At 42.0% G+C, this 18,276-nt stretch overlaps 1 protein-coding gene across 2 annotated transcripts; it reads left to right on the top strand.

Annotated features, from left to right (window-relative positions):
* The first annotated feature begins 7,172 nt into the window (after window positions 1–7,172).
* Window positions 7,173–16,015, top strand: scrn2 (secernin 2). 2 transcript variants are annotated; one of them, XM_030058700.1, is made up of 9 exons: window positions 7,173–7,350; window positions 8,103–8,265; window positions 9,879–10,060; window positions 10,721–10,920; window positions 11,274–11,489; window positions 11,841–12,006; window positions 12,670–12,850; window positions 15,283–15,468; window positions 15,623–16,015. In XM_030058700.1, the coding sequence occupies exons 2-8, from the start codon at window positions 8,104–8,106 to the stop codon at window positions 15,433–15,435; spliced, it is 1,260 nt and encodes a 419-aa protein (XP_029914560.1). In that variant the 5' UTR covers window positions 7,173–7,350; window position 8,103; the 3' UTR covers window positions 15,436–15,468; window positions 15,623–16,015. The 2 variants fall into 2 exon arrangements, with proteins under 2 accessions (XP_029914560.1, XP_029914551.1); XM_030058691.1 differs by having other exon boundaries at window positions 7,182–7,350; window positions 15,283–15,439.
* The last annotated feature ends 2,261 nt before the right edge of the window (window positions 16,016–18,276 follow it).

Here is an 18,276-nt window from a genome sequence, read left to right as displayed (position 1 = left end):
ACCTGTCCTGTTTTTCTGTTCCTACTCAATGAAGCTTTTTTTGTTTTTAATCAAACCACATCAAACAATCTGGCCCATGCATTTCTATCTTGAATGGCAATAAATCATAATGTGTGTCATACAACGACTCAACTGCCATGCATGAAGTGTGCGCCAAAGGTTGAATTTGTCACAGGTTGTAAGTATTGTAAAACGTCAGGGTATAATGGATGGCATTGGCCTTGAGAGTGCATCACACATTTAATAGTTTATCATCGCCTTCCTTTGAGGCTTTTTATTTTGTCTCCTCGCTGCGTTAATTCCTTTCCTGTCACAGCATGTCGGTGGAGCAACTTCAAATCAACTGACAAACACAGACCACAGACAGACCGGTGGGAAGTGGCTTCCTACCATCTCTGCTCCTCTTTCTCTGAGGCAGCACTTTAGCCTGAACTGATTACATGTAGGTGATATACTGTATCCACGAGCCGATCAATGCATATTGACAAAATATTGAATCAGCATGAACTTTGGTGGCCTTATAGATAATAAATAGAGAGCGATGAAACTAGAAATAACTTCTTATAGGACACTTATGGTCCAGTAAAAGCTCCTTTCTTGTGATCTGCTAGTTTTGAACACAGTGCAGAAATGTTCAAAGAAAGAATTGTACTCTCAAGTAAGATATTGATGTATGCAAACTGAACTGAGTTGAAAATGCAGAAAAATGTTTCCTAAATACTGAGCACTGAACAAGAGATCAACTTTTTCGAAACATGGATATACAGCCTTCTGAAATGAAACCCTTCAGTCTCTTCGGAGGTTTGATGTGCTGGTCTATTCTCAGTATAATGTACATGTACACATAGAGGAGATCAGGCCGCTGAATTAAAGACCACACACCAAGTCTAAATGGTGTTTACTGATATCTTTATATAGTCATGCATATTTCCTAGTGGGTACAATGCCGCACAATCTAAAAGAGACTGTTTAATAACATTTAATTACAGTGCAATTACAAGTTAGGGCTTACAAATTCTCCTAATGATTTAAATCTGTTTAGATAACTTGTTTGACAGTTTTTTTGTTTTTTTTACTGTCAGTGGTTGCATATTTTTTCTGGATATGTCTTTACACTGTGTATGTCTAAATTGTTTGACTGTATTTGTGGTTCCTGAGACTGTCTTCCAAGTTGGAGTATCACATTTTCAGAGATAATAAGGACATATTGATTTGTCAGTATGGTTATTTTAGTTGTTGTTGTTGTAAAGACTTGCTTCTGTGAACTATCTCATCTCTCCTACTGGGCATGCCTCCGACCTTTAGTTGTTTGAGCTGTGGCACTGATGCCAGGGCCCATCATCACACCCATTCATCCATATTGCCGCTCTTATGTGCATCAAAGCAAACAAACAGATCAGGAGATAAAAAAATTTATTTCCATTTCAAAATCATTGTTCAGTCGTTCTTAATAAATCCGTATTGTCTCTTTATCCTCCCGAAGCCAATTTCCCTTTCAAACACACCCTACACACTCCTTATTTGTATCTATTGTATTTTAATTACAGTTATGACTCAGGAGCAAGAGCTTTTGGTTTCTCTAAAGGTCAAAATAAATTACGTGAGACATCTCACGCTTAAGTGCATAAGTATGACAATATGTGTACAATTTTTAGACTTTCTTTTTTTTTTTTTTTTTTTTTTTGAGGGCCACATGTTTTGTAAATACTCATCCTCCCAAACAGAGCTGGTTCTGATTCTGACTCCGCTGTCTTGCAGGTTTGCTTTCTAGTCCCACGGGAACCACACCGCTGTCCCAGACAAATCCTACTGCCAACATGCCAGCCTCCAGAGAGCTAGGCCGGCTAAAGCCTCACTTCCCCTCAGGGGGAAGGAAAAAAAATCATAACAAAGTAAACAGTAAGCACCTAGTAGTCAACTTCCTTATCCTTGTAAATTATTCAAAATCCTAGAGGAGAGACCAGCCCACAGTCGTCTTCTGACTCCCTTTTTTTTTCTTTCTCATACAGGCGCTCACTCACCACAATGGCCCCCCTCTCCTCCTGCCTCCCCTTTCAACTTCAAACCCAGTCATTTCTGCAAGCTGTGCTTTGATTGTACCAAACACCTGTATTTTTCGAGGAGAGACTTCCTTGCGAGCCCCCGCCTCCCATCTTTGATTGTTAAACAGCAGTGGCGCCGTCATTACTGTCTGTACGACTGATGCCGCCCAGCTTCTCCTCCCATCTTCCACCTCTGCCTTTTAACCGGAACTTTAATTGCTCAGAGACAATTTGGATTGCTTTACTTTATCTAACTTGGAAAAAAAATGCATATTTTTGAAGATTTTGCATATGAGGGGAAGGAGCAGAACCTGAGAGTACGGAGTGCTGCAAAACTTGAAATACCGTGCAAAATTTATATGATAATTTTACTCACACTGGAGGCAACTGCTGATTTCCTACACATGTTGAAACTACAACCTGGGCAGCCAGCACAGAAATGTCCTCTGACTTGTTAAATGGTTCAGCACAGACGAAGAGAGTAAAGCTTGTAGCAGCCAAATGGACTGTCTGTTGCACACACGCGCGCACACACACACACACACACACACACACATTCTTCCCCAGCTCACAAGTAATACCCCAGGAAGACAGACAGACAGACAGACAGACCGACCCACACAAATACACACACACACACACACCTTTGCAGCCGTAATACCATGCTTTATTAGATGGCCTCTCCTGCCATCCTGTCTTCCCCCCCAGATTAATATCCTCTGGGCTCTCCACCAGCTGTTTCCGTCCCCTAACACCCCTCATCTTCCTCTGGACGGCCCTCCGCTTCACATGGCAGCCTTACAAACTGGGCCGCAACGCCTGCATGTCTCTGGGAGAGCTGGAAGCAGACTTTACAGCGAGGGTGTGTGTGTGTGTGTGTGTCTGCGTGATCACCGAGCAGGCCTGTATGGTGGATCCTCGGGCCACCCAGTTCAAACTGTATCATTATAACTGCAGCTTCAGCATGGACGAGTTTTTGTTATCCCTAAAACTTTCTGGCTGTTGATCATTTATTTACATGTAACAGAGTGAGATCCAGGCGAAATTTTAGGTTTTTATTAGTTATTGTAGCTGACTGTTGGAATTGTCTATAAATGTTTGATCACAGTGAAATCTGTTAAAAGTATGCTTATGTGTGCGCCAAGCAACAAAAAAGGTTCTCACAGGAGACGGGCAGTGTGTTGTGATATTTCAGTGATAGTTAAAACCATAAACAATCACTTGCCTCACTTGATTTATCTGCGTCCTAAGTCACTCTTGATTATTTCATCAGTCAGTACTGGGTTAAGTGTTTGTTGTCAGAGTGGTTTGATATCGATGCATTTACATGGCTTGTTTTCAGCTTGTCTGTTTAGCCCCACTCTGTCTGTGCTTGCGTGTGTTTGTGCATGCTGTATATGTGTGCGACGTCTCACTTGGGTGTGTCTGTCTTTGGCTCAGGTGGGTGTTTACTTCTCATGGTGTTCTTACTGTTTGTGTGTTAAGGCAGACAGGATGTGTGACGGTTGTCAGCACGCTCCGCAGAGATGAAAGGCCAGAGAGGGTGTGGAAGTAGCCAAGTGCCGTTCAGGTAACACGCTGTCTACCCAAAAATTTCCAAAGAATTCAGTCCCGTTGCCTTCAGCGTTTCAAGTGTGCCACAAGGCAACAGCACTCACCACTGCTGCACAAAAAAAAAACTCAACACCATCTGCAAAGCTGGGCATAGCGGAGCGCTTACACAGACAGCCCAGGTGCTCAGTGGTCTTGAAACTCAGCCAATAGGTCCACTGTTTGGACCAGGTTGCGTGGATTGCTAATAGGGCGCTGTCACAAAACTGGTTGCATTATCAAAGCCGATGCAACGTGAGTGAGTTTCCAGAATGAGGCCGACTAATTTCAGCAGTCTAGTTTGGATGCACACTGACATACCAAGGACTATATGTCACTGCCTTTGCAATGCTGTTGGACAGGTTTATATCACTGCTGATTGAATTTACTGCAGTCACATCCTGAGGAAAATATTTTTAGCACAGGTGAAGGCAACAGATGTCGGCGGGGTCCCCGTCTGCTTGATGCACTATTGTAAAGTTGGTGTTCAGATATCAGTTTTATTGTGCGGATCAAATAGAGAGCTGCATTATCTGTCTAATGTGGTTACAGAGTGTGTTTGTGTATGTGTGTGTCTGTATGGGTTGGGGGTAGAAAACGATGATTTATGCTCATACCTTAGCACTGAAACATCACTGAAAGGGGGGCAGTCACTTCATAAACCCACTGACATACCTGCTATGACACACTCACACACTTTGTTGCTTGGTGCACACATTTCTCCCGACAACCAGGCCAGATTTCTCACTAGGCGTTCACCCCACTTTAATTACACTGAACAGTTACATCCCGACTGGTAAAAAGCGTTGGTGTGCAGTATCGTCTCCCTAAAGTGGTTTTTCTTATTGCCACAATACATGACTCCTTAGAATAGAACAAGACTTTTCTAGGTTTTAGAAACCACACTACAAAATTGTTAAGGCACTTCAACTTAAAAGCGGGAGTTTCGCTGCTGCCTTGAAACTGCAGATTGGCTGAAATAGTACTGAGGAGTTATTCTCTTCAGCTCCACTGCTGCCACGGGTGGTTCATCACTGCTGCACAGCCTAGCTTTGTACAAACCCACAGGACTTTATTTTAAAATTGTAGTGGAGATCCCAAGGTTTCAAAAGATACCAAATAATGTGCCGGTGAATTACAGGGAAATGTGTCTAAAATGATGCAAAGGAAACCAAGATATTTTCTACTAGATGTAATACTGCAGCAACAAAACAATGACATCTCGGGTTTGAATATTTCACTCAAAATAAGTGATGTAGCACTTAAGGGGAAATTTAAGGTAAAAGAGTTCAAGAGATTAAGTCAAAGTTCATTAGTTGTTTTAATGTCATAAAAATCACTAAATGAACTGAAGACTATAAGTTCAGTTGGCAAACATCTGGTCCTGTTGATGAGTGTTTATTGTTGAATCCCACAGAGCTTAAATTAGAGTGGAATGGACTTTCCCGTTCAAATCAACATGGCAGGATGGTTGTTTTTATGTGTGCCACTGCCAAATTTGCAAAGAACTGGGGTCACTGTGCCACGCAAACTTCTCAGTAAACCCTGTTGTGGCACGTCGCTGATGTGAGAGGTTGTACAGCGACAACCCAACGAACGAGACTGTCTTCCCGCAAAAAACAACTTCTTATGTCATTTTTACAGTAACATATTATGCCCTATAGTTACTCAACCTCTAGCAATAACAACAAATAACGACACTTTTATATTATAATATTAGCGAACAGCAGGTAACGTTTCATAACCTTAACCCTCACCTTTTCCTAACTTTAACCATTATGACACGCTTTCCTTAACCTTAACAGTATCCTTTTCCTAACCTTAACCAAGTAGTTTTGTGTTGTGCACCATCTCTGTTGCCTTGTTGCCTTGTTGGACCAAATAATGGTAAATATTAATATTTATTACTGCTTTTAGAGAGGGCCACAGCACAATATATCTGCCCAACTCTCAAGCTAGTGTGACACATTTTATAAACCTACTGTTGCGCATTGTTACCATAGCAATTATAACTACAATTGTCATTTTGCTGCCAAATGACCGCATTTAGGTGACATTTCCGGTATTTCTGTATTGTGAATGTGCTCGACTTCGGCCGTGAAGACGTGAAGTGACCAGAAGTCATCACTGACACCTCACCTAGATGAAGTTTTCTCTCTGCTCTTGACTGCTGTGATGTTATTTCAAGGCAAGCATCTTCCACCACATTATAGCCTCTGGATGCTGTTCACCATTCTGCCGTTTGATCTTTGGTGATAAATACGGCACCCATCACTGTATCTGTTAAATAAAAACTGTCTGGCCCTTGGTCTATGTTTGATGGGATCAACACTGGAATAATTTACAAAGCCCTTCTTGGAAAATAACCAGTTTACAGTCACATCTTTGAAGTAGAGAGCAGGCAAACCCACTGCCAGGACTGGACTGTATTGCTGGTTCCTCACATTGAATCTGATGTAAGATGGACTGCTTTTTGATTCACTGCCCCTGAAAATAATTGACACTGCATTTTGAAAATGAACACACTTTGACGGTTCAAGAATCTGATGTTACTACTTCAACTGAATTTAAATGTAATCATTAATTATGAACATATTGTGCTGTATGTGGTATTTTTTATTTTATTAAAAGGGAAATTCCACCCTTACACACATTAACACCGTTGAGCTACCTTGTACTTCTGTTGGCTTTTGTTTTGGGGAGTAATTTTGTTTTTTTAATCTGGGAAACACACAAGAGCAAGGACCTCTGATGCATGGCTACCGAGGAATTCAAGGAGTTTGTTGAGAAGAAATAAATTCTGCATTTCTCACTGTATAATGATTTTTTTTTTTTTACGCAAACTCCACACACTAACCCCAAAACCTCACACCAAACCAGCAAAACATTATACACCTCCTGCAAAACCAAACAATTATTGCAAAACTTGTCAAACTATTTTAAAAACATGTTTTAAATCAATATAAATAAATAATATAAATAAAACCAGTGCTCGAATGTGTTTGATTTCTTCTACTGTGCTTTTGTTGTCTCTGGAGAGTTACAGTAGAACATTTTGTACTGATAGTGTGTTGTGTTCAGAATACACACCCATACTTAACCATACTGTACACATTTGGATACCTGTGTGTGTTTACTACATGCATGACTAACTCTTGCCCTGCATAGAGGAAAAAGCAAAAAGCCACCAGTGTGCAGTTGGTGCTTCATGAGCTTACTCAAATGATGGTGTGTGTGTGTAGTGGACTGACGCACAAACGCAAGTTTTTAAAGGAGTTTTTAGAGTTTTGCATGAATTGCCTTTGCAAGATACAGGATGTTTTGCTGGTTTGCTGTACGGTTTTGTGGTTAGTGTGTAGTTGTAGTTTTGCAAAAAAAATAGCCTATAGTTTCCTAAAGAGTGCCTAGGCAATCAGAAAAAAAGCAGTAATGGTTTCAGAGACAGTCACTGTTGGTCCTCTGCCTCTCCTGCCTGCTGGACTGCAGCTCATGACACGAGAAGGAAACCAGCCTGGCTCTCAAACCGTGGCAGCCCCCGGGCCTGCTGTGTGTCAGCGTGTGGGCCGCGGCTGACTTGCGGACAGGAGACTTGTCCTCACAGGCGGACGAGAGACGAGACCTTTAAGTACTCCGGTCCTTTGGATTTTTTGGTCACGTGGTACAGTATCGCTACAACCTGCGTTCTCCCAGCCAGCCGTCCGCTCTTGCGATTGAAAAGGTAACGTTTTCTCCGGCACTATGGCACCGTAGCAGTAGTTTGCTCTAGCCCGACGAGTCGACCTCTTATACCGACTAAATAATCCCACGCGTTGACACGAAATGACAGGCGTGTCGCTCTCTTTGGCTCTGCCTAAAAGGAAATGACAGTATGGGCACATTGCTCCCCGACACCCAGGCCTTATCTCCATAATAAACACTGATCAAAGACGCTCGTCTACCAAAGCGGAGATCACTGATCGCACACTTTGGCGACATTATTTCCGGATTGAAAGCGATATGGTATTAAAAACGCCGACAAGAGTGATTTAGAGCAACGTGGCGGTGGGATTTGTGAAGATTATAGTCAATAAAGTGCCCTGCACAAGACTGCCTCCTAATCCCTGTGTGAAAGGGATGGGCAGTGCACCGGTTGAATCTGACTTTCTGCAAAAGCTGGGGTGGGGAGACTTCTTCTTTTGACATGCTGTTGTTTCCCCCTCATGCACAATGTGATCCAGTGATGCTAAAGACGCACACACTTTGTGAGCCGGCCATCACGATTCATCTAAATCATGGGGTTTATTTGTATTACATAATGATAAATTGATTAATTGGATGAACACCCACTTGTGCAGTCTTGTCGGTTAGGCTACTGAGCTGATGTCGCCCCAGGACTACATTTCCTCCGTACAGCTAGAGCCACACTTCAAAATGTGGCTGCCGATTAATCCACTTAAACATCTAAGTCTTTGTGTTCCGTCTATTTTGCAGGATGGCAGAGCCTCCCTTGTCATGTGATTGTTTTGTGTCCTTGCCCCCTGGCTCTCGCGATGACCATGTGATCTTTGGGAAGAACTCGGACCGTCCCAGGGATGAGGTCCAGGAGGTGGTCTACTACCCCGCTGCCTGCCACCCAGCCGGCTCCACAGTGGAGGTACCCAGCCCTGGACCCACACCCCCTGGCTGTCTGTGGCTGCTAAAGCTGACAGGCATCATCAATCACTGGAGCTGCAAACATAAAATGAAGCATATCTAATATAGCTGTCCGTTATCATTTACACATGTGGCACTGTTATTAGCCCACTCAGCATAAGGGATTGTAATCCTATCAGGCCTAATCCTTGACCAGAACTGTAAAAGATACAGATATGAGTAAGTCTCGTGTGTTGCAAGGGTGAAAATGTTTGAGTCACTTTGCTCAAATCTGTTTTTTTCTCATTTGTGCTTAATTGTGTGTTCCATTATCAACTGACCACATTCAGACACTGATCTCTCTACAGGAACTGATTAGCAGTATTTCTTATTACTTTTGAGTGTTTTGTAATTTGTATTTGGTCAATCTGAAGAGAAATGAGAACATCAATCTGGGAGCACCGTTTTGAATTTCAGAACGTTCAAACAGTAGTTTTCAGGAGGGACCAAACCTGAGATCAGAGAAGGGGCTCTGTTCGAGCAACATTCATAGACGAGAGAAGAGAGATCTGTCTGTCTTTACCTCCTTTAATCATCAACTCTGGAAGAAACGATGCGTTTAACTCGGATTGTCATTCATTAAATCTTGTTTTTTATTTTTATTTTTAGAGAAACATGTTCTTGAACGACAGACTTGGACAGCTGGCAGTGAAAAAAGATTTATTCCTGCACAATGTGGAGTTAATCCTTTTGATGAAAAAAAAAATCTTCAACTGTCCTCCAGGTAGCAGGCTGTCTGTCTGATGAAGCTGAGCCCAGTAAATCAGACTATAGCCCAGCCTAGTTAGGCCTACTAACAACAGCTTTAGCTCTAAACTGTTTTTTATGTCTATGTATTAAGTCGGTGTGAACCTAGAAGTAGAAGCAGGTAGTAGCAGCGAGTAGTAGCTTAACCGGAATAGCAGCTCTTCCTTCAGGATTTTACCGCGCTTTTACACACCAGGCTACATCACACGGCACCCAGGAGATTAAAAAAGAAAAACATGTCTTAATGAATGACGCTCTGAGTATTAAACACACAGGGTTTTCCAGAGCTGATGATGAAAGTAACTACCGAGTGGGACATCTCACTTCATTGCCATCTCTGTTGAGGGCTGCACATGCTCAGGGCTGAAGTGACAGCACAGCCGCTTTCATGTGTAATCACCTTCAAAACACTTCAATACCATAGTTTTGGTTTTTCATTTATCTATTGGCACTGACACATATGGAAATGTTATCACAAAAAAAAAAATACAAAATGCTTGTATTTCAATTACCTACATTTTTGACACCAGTACTTTTGTAGTTGATTTTGATACATTTGATAAGGATGTATTTGTCATTTGCAGCATGTCAGATTATGAGGTATCTTTGCCCATCTCTGTCTATGGGAGGCGCTATATGCTGATGATACTGGTGCATTGGTGTGTTGTTTGGGCCTATGTGGGTGTATCTTCTGAAAAGATGTGTTAAAGCTGTTCTTTATTCAAAACAATGCGGTCCTTCAGCTTTACTGATGAGAAATAAAATGGAGATTGCTCATTTTATACATTGAGCATCTCTCTCCCTCTCTCTCTCTCTCTCCATCTGCAGTGTACATACATCCAGATCCCTCAGGCAGAGCAGACCCATGGTGTAGTCCTCAGCAGGCCTGCATGGCTGTGGGGGGCTGAGATGGGAGCCAATGAGCATGGAGTGTGTATCGGGAATGAGGCGGTGTGGACCCGTGAGCCCATCACCCCGGGAGAGGCTCTGCTCGGCATGGACCTTGTCCGGTGAGCACCAAACGCATTTCCAAAGTCCCAAAGATTCATAATAACAGCTAACCCAATTTTGAAGAAAAAGCATTAAGTTTAGAGCTGATAGGGGGAGAAAGCTTTGTTGCATTTTAATTAAATGTGCCTGTGGATACTGAATATTGAATAGAAGTGTTAATGCGCTCAGCCTTTGATCAGAAAGTTGTCTGCAGATTATCATAAGCATGACATGGCAGCTATGATAAGCACTGTTGGAGTCAAGCCCTTATCTATTCATCTCTGTCTATGAAAAATGTTCAGACACTGGAGTTTGGCCAAGTGGAGCTTCTAACAAAGAGCGTTCCCTCGTGAACAATGGGATGTGCGGCACATCAGGATTTCAAACAAACTCAAAGGGTTTTCACTATTAAAAGCTGAACTGAAGAAAAAAAAAACAGGAAAATACTTCTGATGTGTAAAAATGTAATGATCTTTCCTTGGTGTAAAACAAAGAAGATGCAATGCTAAAACATGGTAGTATTTGTCAGTATCTCTGTATCTTTTTGCTCTTGAAACAGAGCCAATTTATGAATACGTACAACTCCCAGTCACTCCTAGACATGAGTCACTTCAGTCCTTTCACGTGTAACAAATAGTGCTCCTAGATATAACTAAACCAGAATGCCTGTCTGTTGTCAGCTTGGGGCTGGAGCGGGCTGACAGTGCCTGGGGGGCGTTGACGGTGATCACAGGCCTCCTGGAGCAGTATGGCCAGGGAGGGCCATGTCGGGAGGACCCTGAGCCGTTCAGCTACCACAACACCTTCCTCCTGGTGGACCGCAACGAGGCCTGGGTCCTGGAAACTGCTGGAAGGCTGTGGGTGGCACAGAAAGTCACAGGTGAGGACAGCGGTGTAGAGTGTAGAAATGCATTTCAGGAAAAATGAAATATGTTGTGAAAACTTCTGGATGTCTGTGACATGTCAAACATTTGACCAGAATGCCTCTTTTGGTTAAACTTAAATAAATTCATTGAGTCAGTTGACTCAGTTAAGTCAGTTGATTTTTGTCCCAGATTGTAAAAACTAAATTAGGCCTTAAATTGTGGAATGTGCTCTTGGCTTTAGAATTGGCATGGAAACTATCCATTGAGATCTAGCCTTTACAGTGAAGGAGCAGTTAAGGGTCTAGTGCATCATAAGTTGTAAATCATCAAGTTTCCTCATACGCTAACAGCCCCTTGTTGTTCTCAGACGGGGTGAAGAACATCTCCAACCAGCTGACCATTGGAAGTGAGATCTCAGCCGAGCACCCGGAGCTGCGGAGCGTGGCACAGGCCCAAGGCTGGTGGGACGGCGAGGGAGAATTCAACTTTTCTCAGGTCTTCAACCCCGAGAATCCGCCTGCCAGGATGGAGCTGGCCAAACAGCGCTACAAGGGAGGCACAGAACTGCTCCAGCAGCACGATGGTGAGCGCAGGGCATGCTGAGGGTTAGGGGGCAATAAACAGGGGACAGTTCAGCTGCATATGTATTAATATGAGCTGTGAATGATACTAATTATGTATCATGATACTGTGATGTTCACTGCATTCCAGGAGGTATTTTGTGATACAGCATTGCTATTTTTTTGGTGTACCTACTTTACCTCAACATGCTGTGTTTTCAGTTATTTATGTCTTACATATCTCAAAATGCCTCTGAGAACTTATCTGTCCTTATTGTATTTAGTATGTGTAACGGTGATAATCATGGGATAGTAACAGCAAGTAACTATAGTAAATATGACAGTGGTCTGCTTTGTGCCCCTTCCACATTCAGGCTCGATGACAGCAGAGGCGATGATGTCAATTCTGAGGGACAAGCCTAGTGGTATCTGCATGGACTCGGGTGGTTTCTGCACCACAGGCAGCATGGTGTCTATCCTGCCCAGAGACCCCAGCCTGCCCTGCATCCACTTCCTCACTGCCACCCCAGACCCCTCCAGGTTTGTCAACAGCTCAGTCCGAAATCTGTAATTCCTCCAGAATAAATGTATTCTAAACATCATTTTCATTTTAGCCAATGTTATAATGATTTACTTCAGAATATGTATGACAGTTAATCTCATAAATGTCCACTTTGCTACTCTCTGTATCAGATTGACCTAACAAAGTATTTTGTATTCTGTATTGTATGTTTCTGCCAGCAACAGCAATTATTGGCTGAACATTCAAAGAAAAGAGCACCACCTACAGAGGCTCAAATATCACCAGTAGAAAAGAAATCTAATCAAAATTCAAGGAAAAATATGTTACACTGCAGGCCACTCTCACTTGACAAGTGTTATCTGGGAAGTGCATTGCAATGACTGCAAAATGTAGCCTAATTAAAACAAAGAAAGAAAAAAAAAAAGATTACAGATTACAAATACCAGTAGTGTTCTGATACATTTGGTTAATTGCTCTGGGAAGACATGAATTTAGGACCCAGATTGAGTCCCTGATGCTTTTTCTGTCTTTATCTCTGTTCTTCCTATATTTTCTATCCTCCAGCAGCACTCTGGGTTGATGGGAATCTCATAGTCTGTGTGGGTGACTTTCTTGTGTGTCGTGTCTGTGCTTCTGTCTCTCTTCTTTCCTCTTCCCGACTGCCCACATTTCCCCTGTAGGTCTATATTCAAGCCTTTTATCTTCTCGGAGTGCATGACCCCGGTGCTGAGGGTGGTCTCCCCAGAGTTCGGCCCAGATGACCCGGTCAGGATGCAGCCACGCTTCCAGAGCCAGGTGGACCGCAGACATGATCTGTACAAGGCCCACCAGGTGGCACTCAGCAACATGGAGACCAATCCGGTGGGCACACTCAGTACACAGTCATTACATCTACAGTGACATTAGGATTGGTGGTTATTTTGCAGTACAGGGGGTGGACGTGGACTTTGACTTGGTCAGTTGTTGTTGCAACAGGACAGTTGCACATTACAGGACTCACAAAGGACCTCACACACAGTGCAGACAAGACACTGTGTGAGACTAGACTAAACATAAACACACTGCACTCTCACAGACACACAATTATTGCAGTGTCACAGCATTTGCATAGCTGCTAACAGCAGTGGTCCAGTGTAGCATACAGTTACACTCTTTAGTGGTAGACCAACCTGAGAATGCTTTGACCTTTTAGTAGTTAAAAATGATAATAATAATAATTTAGCCTTGCATTTTACACTTTAAGCCAACTGTCTGGAATGACTTGTTTTGTTTTGTTTTGTTTGTTTTTTTGTATCACATGTGACAAGCGGTACTTGCAAAGACTTGTGTCTTAATCCACATGTCAATGAAGGTCAATGAAGTTTATGTAAGGGATAATCCATGACTAGGTGTGTCTTAAATGGTTATAATGCATGGTGATATGGACAAAATCAAATATGACACTATCTTTTACTGAATACAATATCACTATTGAGATACTGTAAGGATAACTGTTGGTGCTTTCATTAGATATTTACATACTTACATATATATTTTGGATGAACAATCATTAGTAATGTAGCTATGATTACCAAGCATGTAGATGCAAATACTAGAACCGCGCTGCTGTGCTGAATCATGTGTGAGTGTGCGGGAGATTAGCAAATCTAGGGTTACCATCAAGACATGACCCTGCTGGTGCAGCTGTGACATTTCCCGCTGCACAGTGTTGTGTGAATGATAATAAATTTGATCTGAAGCTAGAGCAGGCAGGACTGCGCTTCACATGCCTTGTTCCGAGGCTCGGAAGGTTAATGCACACCTTCCAGCCAATCATAAACGAGTCTCCACCCAGACCATGGTATAATGCATGACAACAATTCAGGTGCATTGACAGTCACAGGGACAGTGTATTATCAGGATTTAAAATCCTCCCTGTGGCTGTCTAAATGTATTAGACTGTTTTCACACCCTGCACCCCGTGGTGTGTGGAACTATCTAGAAACCTAGTTTGGGACAGGGAGCTGGTTATTATTGGGCATGTTATTGTTGTTATCATGTCAGCATCTCCCACCACAGATGCCGGGTTGAATTAGTCTCAGGACGCCTCCAGAGAGTTCAACACTGTGTCTGTTGGTGTGCCAGAGCTCTTCCCCTCCACGTCCACCCTCTACACTGCTGAGAACTGCACTCAGACACACTTTGACTCACAGCAATACACCCCAAAATACCCTGGCCTGTTATTTTTTTTCCTTTCTCAACAATCAGCACTCAAGCACATGGATATGGGATATCACAGCACTTGACATAGTGCAGCTGAAGTGAATCCTCAGTTTTGTAGATTTGATCATTATAATGGGCAGAAATGATTAAACAAAAATCACCAAAAAATGAAAGCAAACTTCTCTTTGCTGGAAAGTTAAGTGACCTGACTCTGATAATTTAGCACATTGACCAAGTAACAGGGTCTTGTCAGTCATCAGTCATTGGGCCAGTTGTGTACAAAACTGTAAACGATATAGTAAAGGGTTGAAAGTTTTGGTGGTAAATGATATTGGAAGGTTTAGTGATGCTGCTGCTCAAGACTGAAACAAATTATATACAAGTATGGTTTGACTCTCTCTCTCGATTCAATTCAATTCTATTCAGTTAGCTTTATTGGCATGATGTTTTGGATCAAACATGCTGCCAAAGCAAGAAATTACATATAAACAATGAAATAAAAATGGAGAACAATATAATGTATATACACATTAAGGTAATAAAAATGTATATGTATGCATATAAATGAAAAATAAATAACAGCTCAACAACAAGAACAATTATAGTAGTTCATTCAATATAAAGTTATATCCAGTGTGGAATTAATATATAGTACTATACAGTGAGGTAATACTCTGTGAGAGAGAAAAACAAGCTTTGTGACACGTAGTAACGTATTCCCCTGCCAGCGCTACTGCAGCGCTGTCTTCTCCCAGCAGGCTCTGCATCAGTCTGTCATTTGGGAGGGAAAGAAAGTCTGGGATTTTCTGGTTAAATTGGCTGAGAAATCCTCTCTAATAACTTTGTATTTTGGACAGCTTGTTAGAAAATGAATTTCAGTCTCAGCTTCTCCTGTTTCACATTTCACATGCATACAAATTCTCATTTCCCTTTCTTGCCATTTTGCCTTGCCAGTTTATGGTCACTAACTCTATTTAGTCAGGGTTTGTCTTTTTATTGGAGGCTTTTAGGGGTCAAATATTGGACTAATTGAAATTCTCTGTCCAGTAAATTCTAGCATCTCTCTCTCTCCCTCTCCCTCTCTCTCCCAGAACGACGGCTTAGCTGTCTATGAGATTTTGCGGGACCTGGAGTCCCAGTGTCTGAGTGAAATTTCAGCCATGCTCAATGGAGAGATACCCGGGGAGGAACTGGGGGACTTGTTTTTCGACTGTGTGGATGCAGAGATCAAGTTCTACCAGTGATGAGGTGGGAGGCTGCAGCCGCTGCATTTTATGGTGTGTGTTAGTGGACCCGTATGTTTCCAACATAGCTTTCCTGTGTAAAATCTGCAGGTGTGAATGTGAGTTTGTGAATAGGACTTTGTGCCATACAGAGCCAAGCCAGACTAGGATCTAACGTGTTTCTGTGTCAAATCTCCCTCTGTTACAGTGCCCTCACGTGGAGATTCCTAGTGCTCGCAGATCTGCAGGAGATGGCCCTGGGACCGTCATCGTCTGTGTTCCTTGTTTGATAAGCCTCTGTCTTACTCACACAGCACACATCCTTGACACCATTCCATCATTAACACAGACTAAATGTCTTAACTTCCCATGTGATTGGAGCATTTCTCATGTCTATCAACCCCAGGGAGCAATGACTGCACCTCATTAGTGAGTATAATGATGTAGAATACACAGGCGCCTATGTAGAGCTGTGTGACGTTGCACAAATACTGTAAGTACGGCATTTGTTTAACATGTTATTTCTTGTTGCAAGTGAATGGGTTGTTATTTGATGACTACCTTTAGGGAAAGATTCAATAAAGAATGTGCACTGTCTGGCCTTTGGGTATGTTGTGAGTTTTTAAAAACATACAGATAAGGCAGTGCAGTTATAATGTAAGAATTTTATTTTTCCAGCACCAGGAAGCAGGATACCTTAATTTTAACACCTACAAATATTAACTGGACCATGAAAAAAACTGAGAGGTTTTGTCCATGTAGTAGGACATGGAGTAGGACTCTCAACCTGTCAACAGTTGAAAATAATATAAAGCCTTTTGCCACAAGGGGCAACATATTCAGAGACACTTGTGCTGAGACAATCATTGTTTCACAGGGTACAACTGCCCTATATCCCAAAACGTTACACCGTATTAAACTATAACGATATCATGTCTGTCAGTGATAATGTGAAAACTTCATAACTGTATTTTATTGTTTCATCCTCAGTTTAAGAATTACATGGTTCTTTATGGGTTGACAAAAAAAAAATCAATGGCAATTGTTGTTTTCAAATGTGAAAGGAAACATACAAAATGTTTTATGGTCAACTTAAAAAACAAGGTTAAAATCTCGTTTTGGAGAACAGTTAAGCACCAAGTAAGGGCAACTCTCTGTCTCCATCTGATGGACAGAACTGGTAACCACACTCAGGACAGCCACTAGGAACTGAACTGCTGGGGTAAAAAAAGGTTTACATTTATTATGTCTATAATGCTCAGGTTTTCTTTGTGTCATAGTATTATATATATATATATATATATATATATATATATATACCTAAGAAAGTAGACATTGAGTGGATATATATGAATTACAGTAATAAGAAATTATGTCCCTCAAAAATGTGGTGGGTTGTCTTCATCAGCTGTAGCTATCGCAAGGAGCAGGGGTAGACAACCATGTGCCATGGAGAGCCGAGAGTCATCAGGTTTTTATTCCAACCAAAAACTCCACCAGGCAAGTTCACTGGTTTGTTCGTCCTCTCTGCTCGAAGGTGAGGTGATCAGTGAACTCACCTGGAGGATGTTCTGGTTGGAATGGAAATGGAGGCTCTCAGCTCTCCATGGAACATGGTTGTCTACCCCTGCCATAGAGAAACATTAGCTGAGTGATTTTTAACAATTTATCTGTTCAATTTCTGTTTAAGCTGCCACAATTTCAAACAAACACATACATATTTACATAGAAATGTAGAGATATTTCTGCTCTGTCTGTCCATGCACCTTGTGGAGAGAAATATGATGTCATTTTTGAGTTTTGAGGGTTTCTTTGAGTTTACACTGTTACCCTGTTTCCTCTCTGTCAAATGCCTACTGAACGCAACCTGAGCCTGTTCCACAGGTCATGCTCCATGTCTGTCCTTTTCAGCTGTCACATGATCTCCAACCGCAGCTTCAACCCCCTCTTCTACTACTGCTACTACCACTACAACCACTACTACTGCTACTTCTACTACTACTACTACTACTACTACTACAACCCCTACTACTACAACCACTACTACTACTACTACTACTATTACTATACTACTGCTACTATTACTGCCTCTATTGCTACTACTACTACTACTACTACTATTGCTATTACTATAGGCTACTACTGCTACTGCTACTATTGGTACTACTACTACTACCACCACTAGAACCACTATTACTACCACTACTGCTACAACTACTACTGCTGCTGCTGCTACTACTACTACTACTACAACCCCTACTACTACAACCACTACTACTACTACTACTACTATTACTATACTACTGCTACTATTACTGCCTCTATTGCTACTACTACTACTACTACTACTATTGCTATTACTATAGGCTACTACTGCTACTGCTACTATTGGTACTACTACTACTACCACCACTAGAACCACTATTACTACCACTACTGCTACAACTACTATTGCTGCTGCTGCTACTACTCCTTCTGCTCCTTCAAACACCACCACCACCACCACCACCACTACTACTACTACTACTACTACTACTACTACTGCTACTACTACCATTACCACTACAACTACCATTACTACTACTGCTCCTACTACTCATATTACTCACCACCACCACCTACTACTACCTTTACCACAACTACTATCACTACAACTACTACTACTTAGCAGTGCTGGGTGGGAATGCAACGTCCAGTAATCCTTTGCGGTACTTAATAAATTATAATTACATTTTGAGTTTACTGTTAAAGTTTCAAATGTCATTCCCGTTATGAGACCAAGGAAAGCAGCTACGCTGAAGCTGGTGTTTACACTCCGTCCACCAGGTGGCGGTAGTGAGGACACCTTGTTGTAGACTCGGG

The sequence above is a fragment of the Myripristis murdjan genome, chromosome 1 (assembly GCF_902150065.1).
Source record: "Myripristis murdjan chromosome 1, fMyrMur1.1, whole genome shotgun sequence".
Lineage (NCBI taxonomy): Eukaryota > Metazoa > Chordata > Actinopteri > Holocentriformes > Holocentridae > Myripristis > Myripristis murdjan.
The sequence above is the reverse complement of the archived record's forward strand: the minus strand, read 5'-3'. Positions and strand labels throughout refer to the sequence as shown.

Excerpts from the sequence above, each read along its gene's own strand:
- scrn2 (XM_030058700.1), top strand. The coding sequence starts at position 8,104 with ATGGCAGAGCCTCCCTTGTCATGTGATTGTTTTGTGTCCTTGCCCCCT. Across the intron at positions 12,007-12,669 it reads GCCACCCCAGACCCCTCCAG|GTCTATATTCAAGCCTTTTA; the intron begins GTTTGTCAACAG and ends TTTCCCCTGTAG. Across the intron at positions 12,851-15,282 it reads GCAACATGGAGACCAATCCG|AACGACGGCTTAGCTGTCTA; the intron begins GTGGGCACACTC and ends TCTCTCTCCCAG.